General features: G+C 58.3%; 10 protein-coding genes across 10 annotated transcripts; 5 read left to right on the top strand and 5 right to left on the bottom strand.

The window, feature by feature from the left end:
- Positions 1-30: 30 nt before the first annotated feature.
- Positions 31-1,310, bottom strand: SDRG_08092 (hypothetical protein; the record flags this gene model as incomplete). The annotated part of the gene is made up of 3 exons (XM_008613959.1): positions 31-106; positions 145-391; positions 443-1,310. 3 exons carry the CDS (start codon positions 1,308-1,310, stop codon positions 31-33), a joined length of 1,191 nt encoding a protein of 396 aa, XP_008612181.1.
- Positions 1,311-2,448: 1,138 nt separating this feature from the next.
- On the top strand, positions 2,449-3,448 carry SDRG_08091 (hypothetical protein). Its single transcript, XM_008613958.1, has one exon. It carries the CDS (start codon positions 2,470-2,472, stop codon positions 3,394-3,396), a length of 927 nt encoding a protein of 308 aa, XP_008612180.1. The 5' UTR covers positions 2,449-2,469; the 3' UTR covers positions 3,397-3,448.
- SDRG_08090 (hypothetical protein) lies at positions 3,380-5,095 on the bottom strand. The gene is made up of 8 exons (XM_008613957.1): positions 5,002-5,095; positions 4,658-4,944; positions 4,521-4,608; positions 4,384-4,470; positions 4,165-4,335; positions 3,843-4,115; positions 3,660-3,794; positions 3,380-3,612 (listed from the first exon to the last, which is right to left on the bottom strand). The coding sequence occupies exons 1-8, from the start codon at positions 5,044-5,046 to the stop codon at positions 3,577-3,579; spliced, it is 1,122 nt and encodes a 373-aa protein (XP_008612179.1). The 5' UTR covers positions 5,047-5,095; the 3' UTR covers positions 3,380-3,576.
- A 705-nt stretch (positions 5,096-5,800) lies between these two features.
- On the bottom strand, positions 5,801-7,030 carry SDRG_08089 (hypothetical protein). Its single transcript, XM_008613956.1, has one exon. It carries the CDS (start codon positions 6,996-6,998, stop codon positions 5,874-5,876), a length of 1,125 nt encoding a protein of 374 aa, XP_008612178.1. The 5' UTR covers positions 6,999-7,030; the 3' UTR covers positions 5,801-5,873.
- A 2,469-nt stretch (positions 7,031-9,499) lies between these two features.
- Positions 9,500-11,285, top strand: SDRG_08088 (hypothetical protein). The gene is made up of 14 exons (XM_008613955.1): positions 9,500-9,645; positions 9,695-9,779; positions 9,826-9,922; positions 9,968-9,999; positions 10,043-10,113; positions 10,157-10,237; positions 10,283-10,437; positions 10,482-10,509; positions 10,553-10,616; positions 10,660-10,697; positions 10,746-10,830; positions 10,874-10,936; positions 10,977-11,021; positions 11,068-11,285. Exons 1-14 carry the CDS (start codon positions 9,538-9,540, stop codon positions 11,178-11,180), a joined length of 1,065 nt encoding a protein of 354 aa, XP_008612177.1. The 5' UTR covers positions 9,500-9,537; the 3' UTR covers positions 11,181-11,285.
- Positions 11,286-12,208: 923 nt separating this feature from the next.
- On the top strand, positions 12,209-13,279 carry SDRG_08087 (hypothetical protein). Its single transcript, XM_008613954.1, has one exon. The coding sequence runs from the start codon at positions 12,217-12,219 to the stop codon at positions 13,189-13,191; it is 975 nt and encodes a 324-aa protein (XP_008612176.1). The 5' UTR covers positions 12,209-12,216; the 3' UTR covers positions 13,192-13,279.
- On the bottom strand, positions 13,236-14,556 carry SDRG_08086 (hypothetical protein). Its single transcript, XM_008613953.1, has 5 exons — positions 14,407-14,556; positions 14,140-14,358; positions 14,001-14,097; positions 13,798-13,960; positions 13,236-13,750 (listed from the first exon to the last, which is right to left on the bottom strand). Exons 1-5 carry the CDS (start codon positions 14,539-14,541, stop codon positions 13,546-13,548), a joined length of 819 nt encoding a protein of 272 aa, XP_008612175.1. The 5' UTR covers positions 14,542-14,556; the 3' UTR covers positions 13,236-13,545.
- Positions 14,557-14,782: 226 nt separating this feature from the next.
- SDRG_08085 (hypothetical protein) lies at positions 14,783-17,244 on the bottom strand. The gene is made up of 7 exons (XM_008613952.1): positions 16,586-17,244; positions 16,413-16,542; positions 16,179-16,369; positions 15,735-16,121; positions 15,406-15,693; positions 15,094-15,362; positions 14,783-15,047 (listed from the first exon to the last, which is right to left on the bottom strand). The coding sequence occupies exons 1-7, from the start codon at positions 17,225-17,227 to the stop codon at positions 14,810-14,812; spliced, it is 2,145 nt and encodes a 714-aa protein (XP_008612174.1). The 5' UTR covers positions 17,228-17,244; the 3' UTR covers positions 14,783-14,809.
- Positions 17,245-17,368: 124 nt separating this feature from the next.
- Positions 17,369-20,023, top strand: SDRG_08084 (hypothetical protein). Its single transcript, XM_008613951.1, has 15 exons — positions 17,369-17,392; positions 17,440-17,531; positions 17,577-17,672; positions 17,718-17,810; positions 17,858-18,085; positions 18,129-18,170; positions 18,221-18,274; positions 18,320-18,457; positions 18,506-18,599; positions 18,657-18,734; positions 18,778-19,074; positions 19,116-19,349; positions 19,394-19,608; positions 19,655-19,790; positions 19,842-20,023. The coding sequence occupies exons 2-15, from the start codon at positions 17,460-17,462 to the stop codon at positions 19,979-19,981; spliced, it is 1,917 nt and encodes a 638-aa protein (XP_008612173.1). The 5' UTR covers positions 17,369-17,392; positions 17,440-17,459; the 3' UTR covers positions 19,982-20,023.
- A 760-nt stretch (positions 20,024-20,783) lies between these two features.
- SDRG_08083 (hypothetical protein) lies at positions 20,784-22,498 on the top strand. Its single transcript, XM_008613950.1, has one exon. It carries the CDS (start codon positions 20,878-20,880, stop codon positions 22,438-22,440), a length of 1,563 nt encoding a protein of 520 aa, XP_008612172.1. The 5' UTR covers positions 20,784-20,877; the 3' UTR covers positions 22,441-22,498.
- Positions 22,499-22,675: the final 177 nt, after the last annotated feature.

The following is a 22,675-nucleotide window of genomic DNA, read 5'->3' as shown; positions in this document are numbered from 1 at the left end:
TCGTTAGGCAAGCGGTACACAAGCACCGCGTCACCGGCCAGCGACGTTGTTGCGCACGGCATGCACGTGAGGTACGTCCAGCCACCCCAGCGCCGCGACGCAACGGCTGCCTGGCCCATGGATGTGCTGCAGTAGACGCAGTACCGACCGCCCCACGGCACCATCCCTTCGTCGCACTCTGTCGCGAGAAACTGGTGCAGCGACGAACGACCGGAAAAGGTCGCTTCCGAGCTTGTCACGTAGACGTAGTAGAGAGCGTAGAAGGAGGCACTTGTCGCTACGTGAACACCTCCGAGTAGCGTCTTGCGAGCGTGATACGCTCGATGCAGCGACTCGACCGCGAGGCTCCAGCGATGCATGTTGGCCAGCACGAGACCGGCTGCGTGTTGTGCTACAGCGATAATATGCTTGTAAAATGGCGGGTTTGATCGAGGAGGCGTACCTTCAGCAGCAAGCCGCTCGCATCCAAGAGGCGCCGAGTGTACCGACTCGAGAAGTGCCCACGCGGGTCCGAGCGCCTTTGCGAACCGATGGGCGCCCGCCAAATCGATCGCCGCCGACCAGATCTCGCTCGTGCCTGCTACTGCGCGGGCGACGCGTTCGTAGTACTCGACTGCGCGCTTGGTGTCCATGCGTTGGAGATGCGCGAACCCGAGGTTCGTCCAGCGTCCCCGTGCATCGGGTGACGATGCAGTAGATGATTCGGTGAGCCACGCGATCGCGAGCTTGTACTCGCGAACGTCAAGGAGGACGTCGCCAATCCAGTCGGCGATCGCCAGCGTCTTGGCGTCGCGGGGCCCCAACGACCGGTCGAGCGTGAGGTACGTGCAGTACAAGAGTGAGAGCGCCACGACTGGCTGCACCTGCTCGCACACTCTGGTGAGCTCGGCAATCATGTCGATGCTCGTTTCGGCCGCCATTGACAAGGGCGCGTGCAGGCTAATTGGGGTTAAGCGCACATGACCAAGGCGCGCAGGCCGAGCAAAGCGCGACGGCAGGAGGAGCGCGCTCGGCGGCAACTCGACCGCGAGCACCTGCGTCGGCGCCACGACGCAGGCGTGGTCCGGAAGCTGCAAGTTGACGCACACGGGAGTGCTCGGGCCAAACGCGTCGAGGAGGAGCTCGACAAGCGTCGTAAAGAGCAGCTCGGGATGATATAAAACGACCCAGGACGCTGGCGACGATGCCGGCGCCTTCGTCCCATGGGGCTGGCACGGTGCTGCGTCGAGGCAGCACACACCGTCGAGCTTGTCGGCGCGGTCTTGGACGTAGGCGCCGAGGTCCTTGACGAGATAGCTGGGCAGCGACATGGCAAATGTGGTTCGACGCGTTCGAAAGACTCGCGACGCTGGACACGGCCGAGTAGCTGCGGATCTGCCACCTGCATCAATACGGGATACGATCAACAGAAGGGGCTGTGCGATACCTCGCCTGTCGACGCAGCCGGCAGCGCGCGCTACTCACGCCACCAAGTAGCACCAAGACGGACCACGCTCGACGGAAGACTCGCCACATGGATCGCATTTCCATCCGACCTGGTACCAGACCACGCGTCGTCGTCGCTGGTGAGGCCGGAGAGTCCGAGCGCAAATAACTGTTCTAGTGCTCACGGGAAGAAGCCGCCAAGCAAAGAATACCGCATGCAGGCCGTCGAGAGCGAGCGATCTGGATGGCGCCTTCATGATCACCGACCACACGGTCTGGGGCATGACTGATGTATCACACGTCGAACCCTTGCCACCTCGTCTACGTTGTGCGTCGGGCTAAGCTTGGACGGAGACCCCAATCACAGCATGCGATTTGACATATGAAGCATAGTCCATGTTTACAGCTACCCAAAGGGTCTAATGTAACATAACAAGTACAGTTAGTGCAAATTCTACTACCCTCCTACCCTCCTAGTCAGTGCAAATTCGTCTAGTAGCGCGATCAAGCGGCACGTCAAACGCCTATCGTCTTGAACATCCGTGGAACAACGCTGTCGATGGGCGTCAACTGCAAAAAATGCAACTGCGGATACGACCATCGTCGGGCTTTAGTGTGATCGCAGCTGCGTTCCGGGAGGTTTAAGGTCATGCTAACTGGAATCGATCCCGGTTCACGCGTTGGAAGCTGCACCTCAAAGCGCTGTAGAAAGGACCGGTGGCTTATTCCAGAGACCTCGGATGAAACATCCCGTGAAGTCCAACGAACGCTGCGGAGACCCAGTCGGTATCGAAATAGTGTATGCTCGTTGACGTTCTGACGGCCTCTGTCGTCGCAAATTCGACATTGATGCCTTCATTGTGTCTAATACTATATTGCACGTACTATAGACTTGACATGTGAATGGACATGTTGTCATTACAGGTCCGTTGGCCTTTAATACCCGTTTCGCACACTATATAGTGATACACATGCATATAGTGTCACAACTAGGCGCGATCCAAAAGATACCGGCAGATTCCATTTTACTCCCGACCGACCGACATGTCCATCGTCCAGCGCCGCGCCGCGATCGCCGCCATCAGCGCCTTGGTGAGCGACGCTGCCTCGATGCCACTGCACTGGATCTACGACGACAGCGAGCTCGCGCAGCGCATTGCAGGCAAGGACCCGGCCTTTCTCTCGCCGCCCGCCAACAAGTTTTACAACTACGCCGAAGGGGCGCTCTCGCCGTACGGCGATGAGATCGTGCCGCTGCTCCAGCACCTTGCGGACGCACCGGCCTTTAGCGCCGAGGCCTTCTCGGACGTCTCGCTCGCGGCCATGCAGTCGTACACGGACCGCTTGAATGGCGTCATGCGCGAGTTCGTCGCCCGCGCTGCCGAAGGCAAAAAGTTCCCGCACCTCGCCGGCCCCAACGATGACGGCCACGGCCTCAACAAGGTCCCGCTCCTTGTCGCGCGGTATGCGGGCAAGCCGGAGCTTCTCGATGTCGTGCGCGAGGCCGTGCTCGTGCACCAAACGACGCCGCTCGCGATCGACGTCGCCATCGCCGGTGCCATCATTTTGGAGGCGGTCGTCGTCAAGCAGAGCTCAATCAAGGACGCAATCACCGCGGCGCGCAGTGATGTCCGCGTGGAGGCTTCGGTGCAGGCGCTCATCCAGGGTGTGCTTGATGACGCGGTGGCATCCTCGGATGTTCACGCGGCGGTTGCCAAGTACGGCAAGTCGTGTCCTCTCCCCGGTTCGTTCCAAAGCGGTCTCTTTGTGCTTCTCACGGACGGCCAGTACGTGTCGTCGATCACCAAGAACATCACGGCCGGCGGCGACAACTGCGGTCGCTCGATCTTTGTCGGGGCCGTGGCGGCGGCGGCCAATGATACGCCGACGCCGGACGCGTGGCAGCACAAGATGACGCGCTTTGCCGAGCTGCACGCGCTCGTCGAGAAGGTCGTCGCCAAGAACAACTAACTGTATGTCCTTCCTACACTAATACATATCGACTCCAGTTCGGTTGTCCATACGAGTTGGCTTCCCACGCGAGCTGGACGCAGTAGACGCCGAATCGCTAAGATCGAACGGACGCGGAGCTGTTATGGCATTGCAGTGTATTACATGGTCCCCAGAGTTTGAATGTGATTGTGTTGTTTCTTACGCCTTCTTGGTGACGCACTTGGTCTTGTGCGCCTAATGCAAATCGCTCAACATCGCTGTACGAAGCGTGCTAGTGGTACCTCGAGGGCCGCAGCCAAGGTCTCCGAACCGTTCACGAGCTGGACAAACTCCGCGACCGACACTTCCTTGTCCTGCTTGCCCAAGACGACAGCCGTCGTCGGGTGGCCCACCACCGTCGCCGCCGGAACGCGCACCTACATTCGCACGCGATGAGCGCACCGCAATCCTGCCGCGAAACGTACGACGCTGAGGTCCTTGGTGACAGCCAGCGGGAAGGCCTTGTGGCGCTTGAGGGCGGTCGCCTTGGAGGGCTTGACCGTCGACGAAGCCACGACCGCGCCCTCGAACGCGCCCGTGACGCCGACCTCGGGGTGCCAAATGGCGCCGTGGGCAGCGTGCAAGTCCTTCTGCGCGCTGCGCCACGCGGCCGTCGCGTTGAAGACGAGCGTCGACGACGCGCGGTCGGCCGACGTGAGCACGTCGCAGGGCAGGGCAATGTTCGACGGGATCTCGGCCTAAGCGTTACGTGAGTTGCGAGTCGAAAAAGGAGACGGAACGACGTACGTCGAGCTGCGCCTTGGCCTTGAGGATCGCGTCTTGGATCTGCCCCAAGCCGACGGCGTTGCCACGGACAACAATCTTGGCCTGCTCGAAGCCATCCTCGTTGACATCAACGTTGTAGGCGAACGTCGACTCCTTCGTGTTGGTCTGGACAACGACGAGGATCGGACGGGGCTACATGTGCGCATGAGATCCACGTCATTTTGTCCGTGTCATCGGTACCGTCTGGGGATCCTTGGCAGTGGGCACTGCGACGATCAAGTTGGCCAACGCGTGCGCGAGCGCAGGCGAGTCCGAGATGACACGGATCTACAAAGAGCATTACAATTCTGCAATACGAGAGCAAACCAAGCGAATACCTGCGTGCGGACAGCAGCCAAGGCGCCGACGGCGCCGTCATGAACGTACAAGTCCGAAACGTGGCCAAGCTCTTCCGTCACGTCGTTCCTGTAGCGCGATCAGTACAAGCCCGTGCATAGTAGACGCTAGATCGTACCAGAGGCCCAAGAAAGCCACGGGGTGCACCTCCTCGAGCGCGACCGACGACTCAATGGGAAGCGGGAACGCGCCCGAGACCGCAGCGAGGTTGGCGAGGGCGCGGTTCCGGTAGCAGTTGTGGCGGGGCGTAACATCATCGTCGGCCAAGCTCCAGTTCACCTCAAAGTTGTTGCCCTCGTGCTCTTCGGGGAAGTCGGCAATGAACTGGCGCGGCAGCTTCATCTCCGGCTCCAAGATCGACGCCACGGACGGCGTCGGCGCGGCCGTAAGCGAGCGCACGCTCATCTAAATGCATACGCACGGCCATGAGAGCTAGGTAGACGCCAGAGGACTTGCGCCTACCCGGCGGGACGAGGCGACGGCAAGGCGGCGCAAGGACATCATCATGCTCGAGGTTGCTCTTGACGACAAAGGGAAAATGTCTGGCCAAGACGAGATCCGGATAAACCTGTCGCAACCGGAGAGGCATTTGCGTCACGCGAGCTCAGTTTTTCCTTCTCTTTTTATCATGAAATCTTTGTATGCTGCTGGCCTATTTTTATACCTGACTTGCGCAATATTAATACAATATTTTTATTCTAGATACTACAAAAGGCCTGTTAGTGCCTGTTAGGTAGAATATTAATATTCCACACGCTCGGGGGCTTAGTCGACTATATTAGTTGTGCCAATAGTTAGTTAGTCGTTGAAACCTACTACTGTAAGCCAATCAACCATTTGTACTAACGTTAGTATCGAGTTGCAAGCCACTGCTGAACAAAAGAGACCACGAGCTCCCAGTCAAAAGCGGGAGAGCACACACAGTCGGTACCAACACCAGGGGCATAATGCCCAGCATCGTAGGCTGGTGTGTAGTACGCTACTAGCACACAAATGACTATGCATCAATCACAATACATGGTTTCATCGCGGCGCTTCCTCGCTTGATGCAGTCTTTCACATTCCCTTAAAGTCGCACCTGCTTCTCATGTGTAGTCGTCGATACTAGTATGGTCAACGTCGAAACCCGCCTCTCTTGCTTGCAACCGGAACCATGTTGTCTCGCTGTCCTCTGATTGGTGCATCGAAAATCAGCATGGTCTTCGATTGGTGCGCCGATAAAATTGGTGCGGTCTGATTGGTGCATCGAAAATCCAAAAAATCGAGCGTCCAAGTATATTGATGGTTTGGATGTCGATTACTCTAATGGTAGTACTACTACAAATACAAGTTGTTTACAAGTACGTCGTGATGGCGTACAGGATGATGCCGCAGCCAATCATGAGGACGGGCGTGTCCATCGTGTGGGGCGCGATCGCTTCGGCGTAGGCCATCGTCGGCGGGAGGATGAGCATGGCCGTGAGCACCTGCGTGAAGTTGTCAAAGTTGGCGTACTGGAGCGCGGGGAAGATCATGCCCGAGAGGAAGACGCAGGCCGAGCCCTCCCACGAACGCGTGTACTTGCGCGTCGAGAAGAGAGCGCGCGTCTTGTACTTGTGCTTGCCCCACATGATGCCCACGGGCTCGGCGAGGCCGTCACCGATGCCCGTGATGAAGACGATGATGAAGACGAGGTCGCCGTTCGTGGCGAAGAGCCACTTGAAGAACATCAAGATGAAGAGGCCGGGCGCGATGTTGCCAGCGATGATCCACTTGAGCGTGTGCGGGCGGTCTTCCGGGCGGTCGAGCGAGTTGAACTGGAGCATGAAGAAGCTGCTCGCCTCACGGATGGGCTTGATGAGGACGAAGAAACCGACCATCGTGAAGAGATCGCCCCAAGCGAGCGCGAGCGGACCCGAGAAGCTCGTGTGGATCACGAGCGGCACCATGTACGCGGCAAAGTGCTGGAGCTTGCGCGTGTAGTTGACCTTGAAGGCTGAGCCCTTGTTGGTCATGATGTAGCCCTTGTCGTCAACGGCGCAGAATGCACGGCAGATCATGCCGCCGATGAGCGACACGAGCATCATGCAGAGCACCTTGGGGATCTGGCTGTACCAGAACGCCGGCGTCGTAAAGTAGTCGATGTGGTAGAAGTACGTGAGGACGAGGAGCACGACGAGGTAGAGACCGAGGCCGATCGCAAACACAAAGTCAAACGTCTGCGTCCACGGCGCGTCGTAGTCGCCGGCGACTTCGCCTTCTTCAATGGCGGCCTCGGCAGCGACAACGACCTCCGTGTCCTTGGTCTGGAGCGGGAGCGTCTCGGCCTTGGTGACAACGACCGGCTTCCACACGATGCGGAGGAAGACGTAGATGGCGAGGAGCGAGACGATCGGGAGACCGACAAGCGTCGCGAGCTGCAGGTCCGTCATGGTGGCGGGCCATGCCGGCGCGGCAATGACCGTGGAATTGGCAACCATGGGCGAGGTCCGGTGCAAATTGCAGAATGAAGAGCGAGGCCGGCGGTTTGGCCAGGTCCACAGAAATCCCTGAGCTCACTGCGACATGATTCGGGCCGTCGCCATGTGGCTTAAGTCGTCAGCACCCTGGATGCCCAATGGAGTGGGCTCAGCTGCGATTTTCACGTGGCCTTTCCGTGTGAAACTCACTTCGCGCCTGTTATAACACATGCAAATTGCATGCCTCCTTGCAAGCGCCAAAGATCTCGTGGCTGACAGCAAGCTGTAGAGTACATCGCATTCTTAAGGCAAAGTGCGTGCGTTTCGGCGTGGGTACGATTGCGTGCTGGGTACAATGGGACGACCAATGAAGCTGGGAATTCACCATAAGCTGTTTCTCGTTGCTATGAGTCGCGCGAGGACGACAAGTGTGTGCGATGCTCCTCACAGCACACTACATCATCGTTACGAAGCTTTGTACTGTATCTACTGCATGAGAGGGTTGTACATATTTCGGTGGACCGCGAAACGCTCACCGTCAAGCCATTGGAACCGCGCGTCCGTCACATGTGCGACATCGCAGGCAAGTGAAATGTGGGGCTGGCAGCACCTGCGATCCAAGCCAGACTCTGGCGAGCGATCATCCACCCAGCTCCAGTGACGAACGAGAGAACTCGCCTGATTGTAGAGGTGCCATCTATCATCCGGCTCGCTATCACGCACTGTTATAACACTCGTGTGATCGCGTGAAAATCTCGACACTGGTCAGCAAGCAAGCCAGAGCCCAAAAAAAAAGAAATCGCCTCGCGCCAAGTATACCATTCCGAGCCGCGGCTGCGCGACGTTGAGTGGCTGCGAGCGGCCTGCGTGTCGCAGCGGGCAGCCAAGCTTCGTGTTCGTTGAGGCCGAACAAGCAACCGAGTGCGATGCGTCGGCTTGGAATCCTGCACTCGATGAATGTATGCCGCGCCCGTCGGCGCTTCAGGATACGGCAAGCGTGGGATTTCGCACCGTGTGGTTTGCCGGGTTGCATAAAACACACGGTAGCGCGCGACGGCAGCGTGTGAAATTCGAAATAACACACTGCCATAACAAATCGGGCCGTTGTGTCGGCACTTCGTGCGCCGTGCATTCGAGGCGTCGCAAAGACAACACGGAAGCACTATACGCGCCAGTATCTCTAGCTAAACACGATCGAATACCTGTACTTGGATACCCTGCGGTCTGTGGATTCGGCCACTCAGTGCGACGAGTCCAAGTGTTCTTGATCGATAGTACAAGGGGCCAACATCGACATCACGCTAGCAACAAAGGCATGTGCGTTGATGGCAACTATGGACTTGTGTTGAAGCGCGTTGCAGTCCATTCGTTGCATCAACTAGGATGCTTCCCTTTCCCGGTTTCCACCTCCATACAACGCGCCAATCAGGTAGCCAACTCTGACGTTTAGTACCAGTAGTACGAAGCGGCGCTCCGTATGGTCAATGTGTCTGCGCTGAAGCCGAGCAGCACCAACGCGGCGAGTCTTGCATCTTGGCCAACAAAAGCGTTATAACACCACAGCGAGAGGTGTAAAATACGATGGTTGTGGTGGGTTTTGTCGTGAATTGCAAGTCCGACACGTGGTGGGTGACGAAATTGATTGGCGCCATCTGCACCGCAGGTCGATTGTATAAACACGTCCAAGCTCCGAGGGTCCGTCTCGCTGCTGTACGAGTGCGCACGACGGAGTGTGCGCCGGCACGTAGAGTTCGCAAAGCTAGTTATTGTCTAGGGGCACTCTGTTATAACGCGTTCGCGCAGGGCACATCCTCCTCGTTCCTGCCGTGCACGTCATATCACCGTGTTAGACAAGCCAGGAAAAAAAGAACCCAGAAAAACAGAAGCCTTCAATTTCGTGTCCTCGAATGGTCGGGTTTGGTCCACTGGATTGGCTGGAAGCGTGGACGAGAGCGCGCCACGTGGGTGGGAAGGCGCCGTCGAGCGATCCGCAGATCTGGTTCCAACTGCACGGTCGCCAGAACCGACCGCCGCCACTCATTCGCCTTGCCCCATTACACGATGGGCTGTCGCTCGACGGCCGCGCACATCCGCTTGCAACGCCCGTCCAAGCGATGACGCAACAAGTCCAGAAGGCGGCGATCGCTCCCGTGAACACCGCAGGAATCCGCGGCGATGCCGGCTCTAACATCAGGCGAGACGAGCAAACGCCTGCGGCGACAACCGCTTCGATGCACTACGTGCACACCAACAGACGCACGGAGCAGCTTGTCGAGGCGCCAAGTCTCGTCTCGATGTGCATTGATGCGCAAAGCAATAGGCTGCGCCCAAGTTCTGCGATGAGAACGTGGCGCATACCCCGAGGCTGGCATCGCTCAGCTGTAGCGTCAGCTCTAGCAGTCGATATTCGGATGAGCCGACCCAATGGAGCAAATAAGGCAGACCTCGCAGCCCTCAGGGAGGGAGGAGGGATGTCCCTGCAACAGGATCGTCTGCAATGTCAGTGATTGGTTGCTTCATATCCGGCTCATCCGGATACCGTGCCACGGCAGACGCGACGATGCTGACGCGGGCCGTGGTGGTTGCCGTCGCATGGCTGGCGCTGGCGGTCGAGGCCGGTTCGCGCTTCCTCTTTAAGCTCGACACGTCTGCAACGACGTCTTCGCCCGTGGGCACCTGCGCCTTCGCCGCCATCGCGGTCTCATCGCGTGTATTAGGAGTGCTACTACGAGCTCCTCGATGCCCGTGCGACGCAGAACCGCCTGCTCTTCCGCTTCGAGCTTGTGGAAGCCGGAACGCCTGGTGCTCCGCCAACTCAAGTAGCGTGCGCTCACACAGCGTACGGTAGATGCTGTCGACGCCTTCATCCAGACCCCCACCGGCCGGCTCGCCAAGCAGTGGACGTTCCGCAAGGCTGGACACGTTGCGATTCAGGTGCGGGAGAGGTACGCGTCAGCTTGTCGCCTGCAGTCTACAGTGCGCATCTGTAGCGGCCTCTACCGCTTCTGCTTTGTACATCCAGGTACTCGAGCAGGGCCGCGTCCTGAGCTCAATCGATGCACTAGGCTCTGGCTCGTCCGAGAAGACGGTCGTGTACGCATTCGACTTCCTCCTCGCAGGCACTCGCACCTTTACAGTACGGGCGTGCGCAAAGCGTGCAGTTGGTCATGCGCACGCAGGTGTATCCAAGCCGGGCCGACACTCTCGGCGCCGTCGCTTCGTCGTCGCTCACTGCCGTGCGGACGCGCACGGACCACGAGGTTTTGATCTTCTTGCGCGATCAGGAAAGTATGCTATGTCTCTAGTCGGTGGGCTACATGCGTTTCTCGCTCTCCGGTGTCTCCCCCAGCATCGTGGACCTCAAGACGCGTGTCTACCTCTCGCTCTCGGTCAAGGCCACCGACGTCTCGGAGCTTCAGCTCGCGACGATTCCTCTCTCGGCCGTCCAACACCGACACTGGTAGAGGTCGACAAAGTGTAAGCTGCGGTTGAATCAGTGGCTAGGCAGTCGCACCTCGACGGAGTGGCCAGGGTACTCCCCATGAGCACGAACGTAGGAAGATGACGGCAAGTAGGACCACGTTGTGGCATGTGCAGCTGGCGGCAGCGTTGTCTTTGACATCACCGACCTTGCGACAGGTTGGTATAGATATCTACACACGGCACGCTGCACGTCAACTAGATGCTATCAAGCACGGGCAGGCGACGTTGTCCTTGGCGGTACTACCTCCTCGCGGCAAGTACACGCTTCACCAACGATGTGTCTAGGTGTTTAGCCCGTCGGTAGGCACCGCAGAGCTGCACTCCATGTCGCAGGTCGCAGCCGACCACTGGCCGCTTGTGACCTTTGAAGGTTCTTGGCTTTGTTCTCCTTGACGTCTCACCTGTGCCAGCAGACGTTGGTGCGTCGCTCTGGATCGAGATGCTGCAGTTTCGCCAGCGCGTCTGGGACCTCAAAGGTGCACAGCGTTGGATGCTCGGACGCATCAAGTGTTGTAGGCAAAATCGGCTCCATCGTGCAGCACGAACGCACGAGCCGCAACGGTACGAAGACGCGTCTCCAGTCGTCGCTGATTCAGTCGTGTCGCAGCGGCCGAGAGTGCCCACGCCCGCTTTGTCGTCGTGGCTCTGCTCGGGAACGTCGTCCTGGTCAGCATGGCCCTCACGCAAGTCTACTACGTGCGGCAGTGGTTAGCGTGCTAAGCAGTAAACGGACTAGTGACACATAGACTACCCGTATAATGATAGTATGACGGACGCCTCAACATCAGTTTTGGCGATATCATCAAGCAAGTGCGCACCGTATCCTCCCCATTGCTCTGGAGTCCAGCCAACGCGGTGAAGCAGCGGTCGAGTCTTATAAGTGCACTTGTCCAGGATCTCCGTCCCATACATGCTTGATGGCTCTACGAACAACGAGTGCCAAGCGATGCGAATACCAGACGTCGAAGTGAATGGATTCAGATATAATATACCATTTGGGAGACCAGAAGTGGTTTCGTTCCGAGACTTGTCTTCTTTGTCCTCGTTTTCCCGTTCAGAGTGTACCTGTATCTGTTACGTTTGTCTCAGCTAGGGAATCGTCTTATCAGTCGTGTGGCAAACTCGGCATCTGAACGGTCTTTGTGCATAGCCCAAAGCCGCACGCGGTCTTGCTGGTCATACGAAGAAGGTCGTTCATGATGTCAACTACAAGTTGACAGACGCGCTTGTCCCAGACCGACGCCAGAGCCAGCGACGGCCGGAACTTCAAGATCGTATTTTTCTGCATCCCGTGATCGATCGCGAGTAAGGACGACCTTTTTGGTCGCCGGTCCGTGGGCACGGCTGTCGGCAAATCTCAATCGTGTCTGCGTGCCGGTCGACTCTCTCAAGAGTGTCTTTTCGTGGTCCTATTCCACTAGGCGAGTGAGACGCCTTGCAGAAATGACGATCGCTGTGGCCTGTCTACGCGGTCCTGGTCTCGCGAGGTGCAGGTGTATCCAGGTTGAGCCGATGGGGTTTTTATCGCCCTGATCCAAGGCTTGTCGCGGAACATGAAGACCCCCTCCCCGTACCCTTCGCCAGTCCACGTGGGCGGCGTTGACACTGCCATTCAGGGAATGACCTAGGTCCCAGTCGTTTTGGGGGGACCCACCAAAACCACCTGGCACTCGCCCGCGAGTGGCTGGCCAATCAAGTGCTCGTTTCTGTCCTCCCCGGGATGCTCTCATGACCGGATCTCTAAACCAGCGGGCGAATGGTGATGGTGATTGCACCGGAGCTCATTTGTTGTCTCGCGCTATTGTTGAACGACCCGGGCATGAATCTTACGAATAGCAGCTTCAGCCACCACTACCAAGATCCGTGGACCATCTTCCTCGACGCTTTCCTCCACGACGCGATCGCAACGCAGTCGAGCGCCGACCTGGCCGCGCTGGCGTTGACGTCCCGCGCGATCGCCGCGCACCTTCGCGGGTCGCCGCGCTTTCGCCTTCTCCAGCTTCTGCACCTGCGCAACCGCATGGCCATCGTGGACGACCGCAATTTGCGCTTCCTCGTACACACCGAGGTCAAGACGGCGTGCGGCATCACGGGCAAAGGCTTTGGCGTCTACTTTTTCACGAGCGACCCGCAACGCATCCGAACGCCGGCGCCCCTGTACCTCAAGGACCTCCACGCCGAGATCTGGCGCCTCGCTAACCTCACGCATGCGACTGCGTACGAGTCGACGTGTGCGATTGGACGAATTCACAACTGCGCGTGCGACGGCTACTACCAGCCGCGCCTCAAGGTCCGCCTGAGCGCTATGACCAAGTGCAAAACGACGCTTGTCGAAAAGCACAGCGCGCACCCGCACGCCTATGTCGTCTCCGCGACGGACGCCCCGCCGCGATGGCTCCTCTCCAACGACATGGCTTGGGACGACATGCTCTCGTGCCACGAGTTTGGCCGCCGCGTCGCAGCCAAGCGCTGGTGGGACGACCGCCATCCCGACGTCCGCCGCCTCGCGCCCATCCTGCGCGACCGTTTCATGACGTGGCGCGACGCCGACTGCCCAGTCGTGTTCCAAACCAACGGGTGCTCCTTCAACCTGTCGCCCTTCCACGCCGAGTACACGACCGAGATTTTTCTCGCTCAGCACGCAAAGGGCCAAGCGATCGACCTCGACGACGACGACGACACTGAGAGCGACATATCTTCGGACGACGACGGCGATGCACCCGTGCACTAGCCTTATTTGGTCTATCTGCTTGTCCAAGACTTATTTAAACGCAACGTGTTTGTAGCTGGTATTGTTTGATATCTACTATTTATTTCCAGCTTCCTTGGTTGAAGAAGCGCCGACATAATATCGCCACGCGCCTTGTAAAAGCGACTCGCCACGTACCAAGTTGGGTGTCTAGGGTGCGTGCTTGAAGTTGGTGGCGTCGTAGTAGCTGAGTATCAATTGTAGTTGCTCTACGTCGTCGGAACAAGCTGACTTCAAGTTTTATGCTCTGCGAAACGACGTCGGCTTTGAGAATGTAGCCCATAACGCAGACCGTTATTTGTGTAGTACTGTGCGCTTGTACGAGACAAAAGGCCTCTACAGCAACGTAGCGACCAGGACAGCTTCGTCAAACCGCCCGACACTGGTCAAGATGGCGGGCTCCCGCAGCGACAAGACGCACGAGCCGCCAACAAAGGGCGTGCCGCGCTCGATGCCGGTTCGGTTGGAGCAGACAAAGTAGCAGTCCGTCGAGGCAGCGCGGGCCGCTTCAATGACTGGGACGAGCCGATTGGCCCAGTACCTAGTCGTTAACCAACCTTGTAGTCGAACGAATGAGGCGTGTCGTACTGGATGGTTGGCATGGCCGAGTTGCTCGTCTCGTGCGGGCTATGGTCGTTCCATGCACTCGAGAAGAGAACGATCGAGCTCTTGGCCTCGACAATGCTCGTCGCAAACTCGTACGCTTCCCACGGCGCCTTGAAGTCATCGGGATTGATGTCCATGCAAATGCCTAGCGTCCATTAGCGCAAGACGATGCAACCAAGTCGCACCAAACGAGAGCTGCCGCTGGAGCCACGGACAGTACCATGAGCCAAAACCAGTGGGACTCGGCGTCGCCCACGTCTTGTCCGTCTCGTACAGGAACGTCTACAGACACAGTGTACCTTGTTGTATCGCGCAGAGGCCTACCTTGCGCGCGTTGTAGACAAGGTCGCCGTCCGGGCTCAGCACCATCATCGCGTTGTACAAGGCGTCGCCATCGCCGCGCTCGACGTAGCCGCATGCCACGAGGCAGCGTAGGCGGCGGGCCTGCGCCTGACACCAAGTAAACGTGGGTCCGCTGTCGGGGCGCTCGGCGAACGGCGCAATCTCGGTGCGGTCTTTGAAGCAGTAGCCCGTGAACGGCATCTAGCTCGCATCATTTGCAGGCGCGTTCGACGACGACGGGCAGCGCACCTCGCAGAGCTGGAGAATGTCGATGCTGTCAGAGTCCGAGAGCTTGGCGAGCATCGCCGAGACGTGGGCCATGTTGCGGGGCACGTCGCCCAGCACGGGCTCGAACTGGACGATCGCCACCTTCACCGCCGGCATGATGCAAAAAAGGACGTTTTCATCGCTGTACACCGGGGCACAGCATGTGCTCCATCTTTGTACCCCGGGGTATCTGCATCGACATGTTAACCCAATCAGAGTGGCCACTCCAGTTCTTAGCTCCAGGGCTCTACAATTATAGTAATGCAATTCTTCTGCGTAGCTCACTCCCTTGCTGCCCATGCTCTTGGTAAGTCGCTCCCCACAGCACGACCAAACGTACTGGATCGAAACTGGGACTCTGGAAGTCAACGCAAAGCTGTCGTCATTACCACTTTTGCTCGGCGGGCACCAAGTGCGTGTCCATGAAGCTTTGAACCGACTCGGCGGCCATGTGAGAGGACTTGCATTTGAGCAGCGCGACGCGGACGATGCACTCGATGAATTCCATGAACGACATGCCGCGTGGCCGTCCGACGCCGGCGGTGGTGGGGCCCTTGGTTTGTTTGGCAAACGACTTTTCCGTGCACTTGAGAAAGACGGTCTCAAGCACCGCCGTCGTAAACCTACCCGCAGTTCTTAGTTGACTAATGTACTATCAATCCTTGGTACCGCGTGGTGAGCACGCCACAGAGACGCATGCACTCGCAGAGCTGGGCAAAGTTGAGCCGGTGGTGGATCAGCGGATACGTGCGCGTAATCGACGTCGACTCGATAAGCACCGGCAACTTCATAGGCTGAAAGTGGTCGAAGGTCTTCTGGAGCGTGAGCACGTGCATCGAGAGGACGCGGTCGAGGCACTCGACTTGCAGCTGCCAGTCGGGCCAGCCCAAGTACAGGTCGTGCAAGTGCATTCGCTTGCAATAGGCCGCCTTCTTGATCTACGCACCAAATTGTATCGAGTTGATACTTTGGGTGCCGTACATTGGCATACGGCACGAGGCGCTGGAGGTGGTCCCGGTCTTCGGTCGTCTTGGTCAAGTCGTCTTCGAGCGATCGAATTTTGGCTACGTGGGCAGCGTGAATGTCCTTTTGCTGAGCGAGAAGCGCTTCGAGCCCTGCCAGCAGCTGCTGGGTTCGCGCGTGGGCCGTGGTTTCTACACTCAGCGCCCGACTCGCACTCGCCTCGGTCGACGTCGCCAGCTCGAGGTCGTTTGCGAGTGTCTCGATCTTGGCTTGCGCTTGCTGCAGTGCCACGCAAAACGTGTTGCGCTATTTCATCTTGCACAATCCAGTTGATACATTGAAATTACCTCGTTGGTGAGGAGCGTCGCGCCCTCGACCCGCGTTTGTCGCTCGACGTGGAGCTGCTCTTCGAGCGTCTCGACTCGCTGATTGGCTTTGCGGAGCGCCGTCTCGAGGGCTTCGATGCGCATCTTGTGCGGCGTCGCCTCGCACGCCACTTGCAGCTGCTCGGACGTGCGCTGCAAGTGGTCGTGGAGCACCGACACCTGCGCTTTCGCCTTCTCCGCCTCGCTCAGGTAGTGCAAGACCTGCCGCTCCGCCACCTCGCATCGTGCTTGGGAGCCTTTCAAGCTGCGTGAAAACTTGAAGATTTGCTGCGCCACCGCGGCCGTCGGGGGCGCGGGTGCACTCGGCTCCGGCTCCGTGTTGTTGGTGACAGCGTCCACCAACTGCACCTGTTGTAGCATTATATTGTAATAACGGTACTAGACGTTTGCAATACATATGTATACCTGCTCGCCGTTTTGCCAGCTCACACCGAGGATTGAGCTTAGGTAGACCTCGCCGTCCTTGGCGTGGACCATGTACTCGAGAATGAGCTGGTGCACGACCGGCGTGCCCGTGGCGGCGTTGCGGCGGTTGACATGGCGCGCCAAGAGCGTCGTCTCCTTCTGAATCGCCTCGCCGAGCAGCATGCTGCTTTCTACGTCGTTGCTATGGTGGGGTTTGGGGAGGTCGCCACGCACCGTGTTGGACGACTTGTATTGGGTCCGTGTTAATATTGCCATCCGTCGTCGGCGTGTCGCTGTGCACTTGTTCTCGGTAGAACGGAGGTAGCTCGGCTACAACAACGTGGCAGTCGCCGGCGCCTTCAACCTACAACAAGGTCAGCTTTGAAAACACAAATACCTGAAATGACCACAGTGTAGACGCTCAGGTAGCGCACGCGCTTGGCCGGTGGCACAAACTGCGTCAGACAAAATGGAAGCGCCGCAAAGTCCGTGTCCCCCGGCGCGCTCGCCTCGAGGCTTTTCACAAGGGCAATTAGCGCGGCGCCCGAGAGCAGCCGCATGCGTCCGTCGACAAACTTGGCCACCGCGACGGGCCAATGGTCGCGGCACGCTGTGCGCGCGCCCCGGTGGCTCAGAGGCGAGAAGCCCTTGTTCATGTGCCCGCAAAAGGCCTGGAGCACACTCTTCCAGTTGCAGTTGCTCTTGTGTTTCCGAACGACGTGGCCGTCCTTGGACGTCACGTACCACGCGTATAGATCGCAGTGCGGCCCGATGAGCACCGTGCTCGGCAAATGCGTGCGGAAGCGAGACGCCTGCAGCATGCGCGTCGGCTGGTGCAGACCCATGCTCGAGTCGTCGGCCATGAGGCTCAGCAGCGCATGGACGTTGCTCTGGACGTTGATGAGCTCCGGCGTGCGCTCGAGGTTGTTCGAGTCGGGTGCAAACCGAAACGTCGCGAGCGTCATGTGCCCGCTCGCGGCCTTTGGCGGCGGCCGCGTTGGCACGTGAGGCCGCGCCGACTGCGGTCGCTGCGCTACGTAGTACGCCATGGAGACCTCCTTGGCGCGCGAAACGGGATATGAAACGGCGTCATAACCCATCGTCCTGCCGGCTTGCTAGGTTACTATTGCAGAGAAGTGCTCTGCGCCATCGACTCTCAGCATCTAGCCGCAACGCACAGTCACAAGCTTTTGTCTCCATCTCCTGCTTCTTTCGTAGTACACATTGTCTACTAGAGTTATAACTACCCGTGTGTTGTTAGATTACTGTGAAACGGTGCGCATGGGCCTGCCGGCGACGTGGCGGTCGGAACTCGCAGCGCAGATCAAAGCGCTGCAGAAGGCGCCTGTTCAGGTACGAGACGGGATTCGCTGCGTATTTACGCTCTGCAACTTCTAGGGGCTGCTGCAGTTCTTGTCGGATGGCATCCAAGAGGTCATCATGGGGCGACCGCGTGACCCGTTCTACTACATGGCCGAGTACCTTCGCTTGGCGGTACGACTCTCTCTACCCAACTGGCGTCAACGCACATGTGACAAGGCGATGCTCATCGATGAGCCCGACGAGCTGACGCTGTCGCGGGAGCTGCACAAGAAGCAAATCATCCTCGGACGCATGCGCAACGACCTCTCCGTACGACATTTCACTAGGATCACTCTTGATGTTTCATTCGGTTTTAGCGACTTCGAGCGCGGCGGCTGCGGGCTCTCCACGCGTGCTTGGACCTCGAGGCGACCTTGCTCGTGCCCGACTCGATCTTGACGGACGCCGACAGAGCCTTCTTGGACCCCGAGCCGCGCTGGCTGCAGAACTATTGGTGCCCGCACACGGATGTCGTCGCCACGATTGCGCCGCCAATGATGGCATTCCCTGCCATCGAGTCGGGCAACACCCGAGCCATATTTGAGGTACAGAGTCCACTCTACATCACCATACCGACCTTGGTCGTAGTGCTTTGTGCCAGAATGTCTGCAAGCCATTGTCGAGCTTCGAGTAAGTACACTATCGTACTCGGATTCGAGTCGACTAGAATACTATTGTAGAAGGCACAGTCAGATGATCCGATTCGATGGCTCATTGCCCACTTTGAAGCCAAGGTACGCGGAGTTGAGTCGAGTCGATCCAATGCGGCGTGCGACTAGTCGCCGCAGGCACAACAGCGAGCGCAGTATGTCGACCAACTAAAGGCCGTACTCGGACAGTACCGACTCTACTACGAGCGTATGAAGGTGCAGCCGCCCCAAGCCGAAATCGATGCCAACCGCGCGAGTTGCCAGCGGGTAGCACTGTCGCCAAGTTGGTTTTCCGAATTTGCGCTGCGTGATTAGGACGACCTCCAGGCGCAGCTCTCCGAACGCACGCGTCTCGTAACACACATTTCGATCTCCAAGATGAGGCCCCGGACGCAGCCCCGCATGACAGGTTACCCTATATTTGCAGTACTAGGGTGCTCAATGTATCCATTGTCTTGCGTATTAGGAAAGCCCGTCGTTTTCAACCTCGAAAAGCTGTGGGTACCCCCCGAGAACATCGAGCCCATCGACGACTACACCCCTTGTAACCATCGAGTTTTGATCGCATACATTGTCATGCATTCTAGTTCAACTACAAGCGCTCCATCGCGCCGAGCGGCTCGTCATGGAAGCCGACGAAGTGCGGTACAAGGCGGTTCTGCGCTTCGACTTGGAGTACTACTCGGCGCGGCGCATCGCCTCCATGTACCGCTGCCACCGCGCGTACGCCAAGTACCAAATCCTCACGGCCCGTCGCAACGCCGCCGCCGCATCGATCCAGTGCGTCTACGAAGCATATTTGTACCGAAAAGCCGTGCAACTCCCCCCGTGGTGCGTCCTCGGACAGCAAGTCATGGTGGCCATGGTCCTCGCCCGGCGCGCGGGTTCAAATCCGCTCAATGTTTTATTTTTGACATTGGTGTAGCGATTTGGTTTGAATTTTACCGGGGACGGGACTTCCCGGCGGGCAACTTTGCGACGGACGCCACCAAGTCGCTCGACGAGCTCAAAACTCGGTGTCGCCACGACGACAAGTGCGCGGCGTTTGCCTCGGACGGGTCCCTCAAGCGGTTCGTGCCCCGCCAACTCTCGCAGCTGCAGCCCTTGACCAAGCTTGGTGCTTCCACTGACGACGGCCTCTACATCAAGCGACTGCCTCGTAGAATGTACATCGATGGGAACACGGGGTATATGAGTTTGTAGGATCGGACGCGGACGTCATTGCGAGTGCCATCGTCACGAGTGTGCCCCACAACAAGTTTGGCACCGTCGAGGTCGTCTTTGACGGCACCGGCGTCGTCGAAATGGTCCCCGTCCAAAAGCTCTCGCGCCGCTTTGCGCACGAGTATGACTTTGGTACCGACACGTGGCAATACGTCGATCAAGTGTCGAGAGCGCAAGTCGCGACCGCCCCCGAGGTATCAACTTGATACTCACACCAATTATGGCATTCGGAGATGGTAGCCGTTCACCGAGGCGACCGAGCGCCAAGCCATCATCGACGAGCGCAAACGACTCTACACGGTCGCTAAAGACGAAGCGTACAAGCGCAAGGTCGAAGCGAGTGCCGTCAAACTCCAATGCGCGTTTCGTAGCAAACGTATTTGAGATTCCGAGTGGACTCTCAATCTCAATTACGGAGTTTTTGTAGGGGCACGGGCCAAGTTTCGTCACCTCTTGGAGGTCCGCCTCAAGGAGCTCGAGCATCAAGCGATTGTCGACGCGGCCGCCGCCAAAGTGGCCGAGAAGACGAAGAAGCGCTGGCGCCGCTGGTTTCGCTGGTGGAGCTAAGAGCGTCGAGTGCAATGCACTCGTCAATGGCAACCCAAGGACAACCTGCCGTTTCTCCATCTGGCTCTGCAGCTGGTTCTCCGTCATACAGTCTCCTAGCTGGTCTACTAGAGAGGGTTGCACAGATCTAGTCCTCCTCGCTTTGGAAATGGTGTCTGCGCCAAGATCCGGTAGCTCAGCGACTGGAGCGGAGTAAGCTTACTGTGGGCTGGACGGAGCTAATAGGTCGTCAGTGCATCGATCATTCTAGTCTGACCTTCGACTTCATTGACCATCTCGACCTGGAGACTGGCAGGGATTTGCAGATGTGGAGCGCTGGATCGTTTAGTCGATGAATTCAGCGCGAACGACAGCTTCGCTGGGTTCGATGAACCTCGCCCGCTCATTAAAGAAACGCTTCGAGTCTCTCCAAATTCCAAGCGCCCGATGCAGAGATGTGCGATGGCGAGTACTGTGCACAGAGCCGCTCTCGATGAGCAGCGTCTTCGCCAAAGCCACCTGCGATGGCCGCGGGTGTGGTGAGAAGCAGAAGCATACTTTACGCAAGGTACCGCCTCGTTGTGTGGGACAAGCAGCTTGGGTGCGTGCGTTGCTCGATCGTGATTGTTGAGCCTATCATTTGGTGGGCAGATACCATGAATGTTGTCAGTAACGACGCTTTCTTTAGTGCATTGGGGAAAATATATGCAGTGTATAGGTTGATTTCGGCATTAAGTTTGTTATCATTTGGGGTGTGACCTGGTTGGTCGTTCTTTTGGCGAGATGGAGCGATCGAACATCACTTGGCTGTGGCACCGACTGCCACAGGACCACGTGGTGCACACGCCACTTGCTATCACTGCGCTTCGCAGACGCCAGCATCCACCGCCCACTTCGCATTTTGCTGTCCATCGAACATGGCACGGAACGTCATTGCGCTCGTCCTCATGGCGGTCGCGGTCACAGTGCTCGGCCAGAGCAGCACAGGCATCGCCACGACGTACGGTGGCCCCGAAGGGTCGCCGCCGGGCGACGGCAACTGCAACCTCATGGACTGGCTGCCCATGTCCACGAACGGCTACCACGTCGCGATCAACACGGTGCAGTGGGCGCTCGGGAAGCACTGCGGCCGCTGTGTTCAGATCCAGTGCGTCGACTCTGGCTGCACAACGAATGCGGTGGCCGTCGCGCAGATCACGGATCATTGCCCCGGCTGCGAGAACGGCGACCTCGATATGGCCCTGCCAATCTTCCAGGCGACCACAGGCCACACCACGGGTCGCTGGAAGGTCCAGTGGAGCTTCGTCGACTGTCCCGTCCAAGGCGGCGTCAAGATCTGCGCCAAGGTCGGCAGCTCCCAGTGGTGGCTTGCAGTCCAGCCAACCAACACGGTCAATGGCGTCGCGAGCATGTCGGTCAACGGCCCAACCTGCCCGCTCTTTGGCGGCACGGCGTACTACTTCCAGGCGCAGCAAACCGCGCCGCTCGGGTCGACCCAAATCAGCATGACATCGTTCTCGGGCGACACGATCACAGCCAACGTCGCGCTCCAGCCCGGCCAGTGCACACAGCTGACCCAGCAGTTCAAGACAGGCGGCGCGTCGCCACCCAACCCGCAACCCAACCCACAGCCACAACCTCAGCCCGCCCCGCAGCCAGCGCCGGCGTCAGTGCCCGTGGCGCCCATGTCGGTCGCGTCGCGCTTGCAGCTACCGCTGACGCTGACGACGTCGACGAGCAAGGGTATCTTGGAGTACTACTCGGGCATCTACATGGGCGACAACACGTACTCGTCCAACTTTGTGTGGACGTACAACGCGGGGACGCAGCAGCTGCAGAGCCGCAGCGCGCCCAACCAGTGCTTGGACGCCTACCGGGGCGGCGACGGCAACATGTATCTGCACACGTGGACTTGCGACGCGAGCAATAGCAACCAAAAGTGGATCGTGTCCGGCTCCAGCGTCAAGCACGCGACGCACAACAACCTGTGCGTCGATGCCAACCCGTCGACGGCCAACAACGCCGTCCAGGTCTGGCCCTGCGTCCTCGGCAACAGCAACCAGATGATCGCCGTCGCCTCCGTCATGCTGCACGTCGGCATCTCGCTGCGCAGCCAGAACGTGGTCTTCGCCGCCAACCAAGACTCGAGCGTGAGCTTCCGGCCGCCCAGCCCGTCGTTCAACGCGCTCGCGAGCGACCAAGGCGCGCTCTGGACCTTTGACCACATGCAAAACACCATCAAGTCGGAGCTCACGGGGCTCTGTCTCGACGCGTACCTCGGCTCCAATGGCGCGCCCGTCCACACCTACTCGTGCAGTCTCTCGAACGGCAACCAGCAGTGGCAGTACGACCCGTCGAGCAAGGCGATCAAGCACATGATCTACAAGGGCTTTTGCCTCGACATGGACCTCGGGTCTAAGAAGGCGCAGCTCTGGCAGTGCAACGGCGGCGCGTCCCAGCAGTTTGGCTATGAAAAGTAGACACATTTGTATATATCATTTTATTCTATCTAATTTCAACCAAGGTCATTTGTGAGGATGCTGACTTTCACTGATTAGCAGAAAGAGTACGTGAGGGATACAATAAGTATATTAATCTATCGACAAGGTGTACACACGACCAGGTATTATTATTAATTAATAGTTTTCTTACCAAAAGTCGATTGAGTCGGGTTGTTCGTCGACATGACCACTCGAAGTGGGACAAAATACGCCA

This window comes from Saprolegnia diclina, assembly GCF_000281045.1.
Source record: "Saprolegnia diclina VS20 unplaced genomic scaffold supercont1.24, whole genome shotgun sequence".
Classification (NCBI taxonomy): Eukaryota; Oomycota; class Saprolegniomycetes; order Saprolegniales; family Saprolegniaceae; genus Saprolegnia; species Saprolegnia diclina.
The sequence above is the reverse complement of the archived record's forward strand: the minus strand, read 5'-3'. Positions and strand labels throughout refer to the sequence as shown.

What these genes read in the sequence shown, in the direction of transcription:
- SDRG_08091 (XM_008613958.1), top strand. Translation starts at nt 2,470, where the DNA reads ATGTCCATCGTCCAGCGCCGCGCCGCGATCGCCGCCATCAGCGCCTTG.
- SDRG_08085 (XM_008613952.1), bottom strand. Translation starts at nt 17,227, where the DNA reads ATGGCGTACTACGTAGCGCAGCGACCGCAGTCGGCGCGGCCTCACGTG. An exon ending in ACCTGAGCGTCTACACTGTG is followed by an intron (nt 16,543 to 16,585) that starts GTCATTTCAGGT and finishes ACCTTGTTGTAG; the next exon opens with GTTGAAGGCGCCGGCGACTG. An exon ending in GCCTCGTGCCGTATGCCAAT is followed by an intron (nt 15,363 to 15,405) that starts GTACGGCACCCA and finishes TTTGGTGCGTAG; the next exon opens with ATCAAGAAGGCGGCCTATTG.
- SDRG_08087 (XM_008613954.1), top strand. Translation starts at nt 12,217, where the DNA reads ATGGTGATGGTGATTGCACCGGAGCTCATTTGTTGTCTCGCGCTATTG.
- SDRG_08088 (XM_008613955.1), top strand. Translation starts at nt 9,538, where the DNA reads ATGCTGACGCGGGCCGTGGTGGTTGCCGTCGCATGGCTGGCGCTGGCG. An exon ending in CTTCTGCTTTGTACATCCAG is followed by an intron (nt 10,000 to 10,042) that starts GTACTCGAGCAG and finishes TCGATGCACTAG; the next exon opens with GCTCTGGCTCGTCCGAGAAG. An exon ending in CAGGCACTCGCACCTTTACA is followed by an intron (nt 10,114 to 10,156) that starts GTACGGGCGTGC and finishes ATGCGCACGCAG; the next exon opens with GTGTATCCAAGCCGGGCCGA.
- SDRG_08086 (XM_008613953.1), bottom strand. Translation starts at nt 14,541, where the DNA reads ATGCCGGCGGTGAAGGTGGCGATCGTCCAGTTCGAGCCCGTGCTGGGC. An exon ending in CCAGCGGCAGCTCTCGTTTG is followed by an intron (nt 13,961 to 14,000) that starts GTGCGACTTGGT and finishes AATGGACGCTAG; the next exon opens with GCATTTGCATGGACATCAAT. An exon ending in TCGGCCATGCCAACCATCCA is followed by an intron (nt 13,751 to 13,797) that starts GTACGACACGCC and finishes GTTAACGACTAG; the next exon opens with GTACTGGGCCAATCGGCTCG.
- SDRG_08083 (XM_008613950.1), top strand. Translation starts at nt 20,878, where the DNA reads ATGGCACGGAACGTCATTGCGCTCGTCCTCATGGCGGTCGCGGTCACA.
- SDRG_08084 (XM_008613951.1), top strand. Translation starts at nt 17,460, where the DNA reads ATGGGCCTGCCGGCGACGTGGCGGTCGGAACTCGCAGCGCAGATCAAA. An exon ending in CATCGACGACTACACCCCTT is followed by an intron (nt 18,735 to 18,777) that starts GTAACCATCGAG and finishes CATGCATTCTAG; the next exon opens with TTCAACTACAAGCGCTCCAT. An exon ending in CTACATCAAGCGACTGCCTC is followed by an intron (nt 19,350 to 19,393) that starts GTAGAATGTACA and finishes ATGAGTTTGTAG; the next exon opens with GATCGGACGCGGACGTCATT.
- SDRG_08090 (XM_008613957.1), bottom strand. Translation starts at nt 5,046, where the DNA reads ATGATGATGTCCTTGCGCCGCCTTGCCGTCGCCTCGTCCCGCCGG. An exon ending in GTGGCTTTCTTGGGCCTCTG is followed by an intron (nt 4,609 to 4,657) that starts GTACGATCTAGC and finishes ATCGCGCTACAG; the next exon opens with GAACGACGTGACGGAAGAGC. An exon ending in TCACCAAGGACCTCAGCGTC is followed by an intron (nt 3,795 to 3,842) that starts GTACGTTTCGCG and finishes GTGCGAATGTAG; the next exon opens with GTGCGCGTTCCGGCGGCGAC.
- SDRG_08089 (XM_008613956.1), bottom strand. Translation starts at nt 6,998, where the DNA reads ATGGTTGCCAATTCCACGGTCATTGCCGCGCCGGCATGGCCCGCCACC.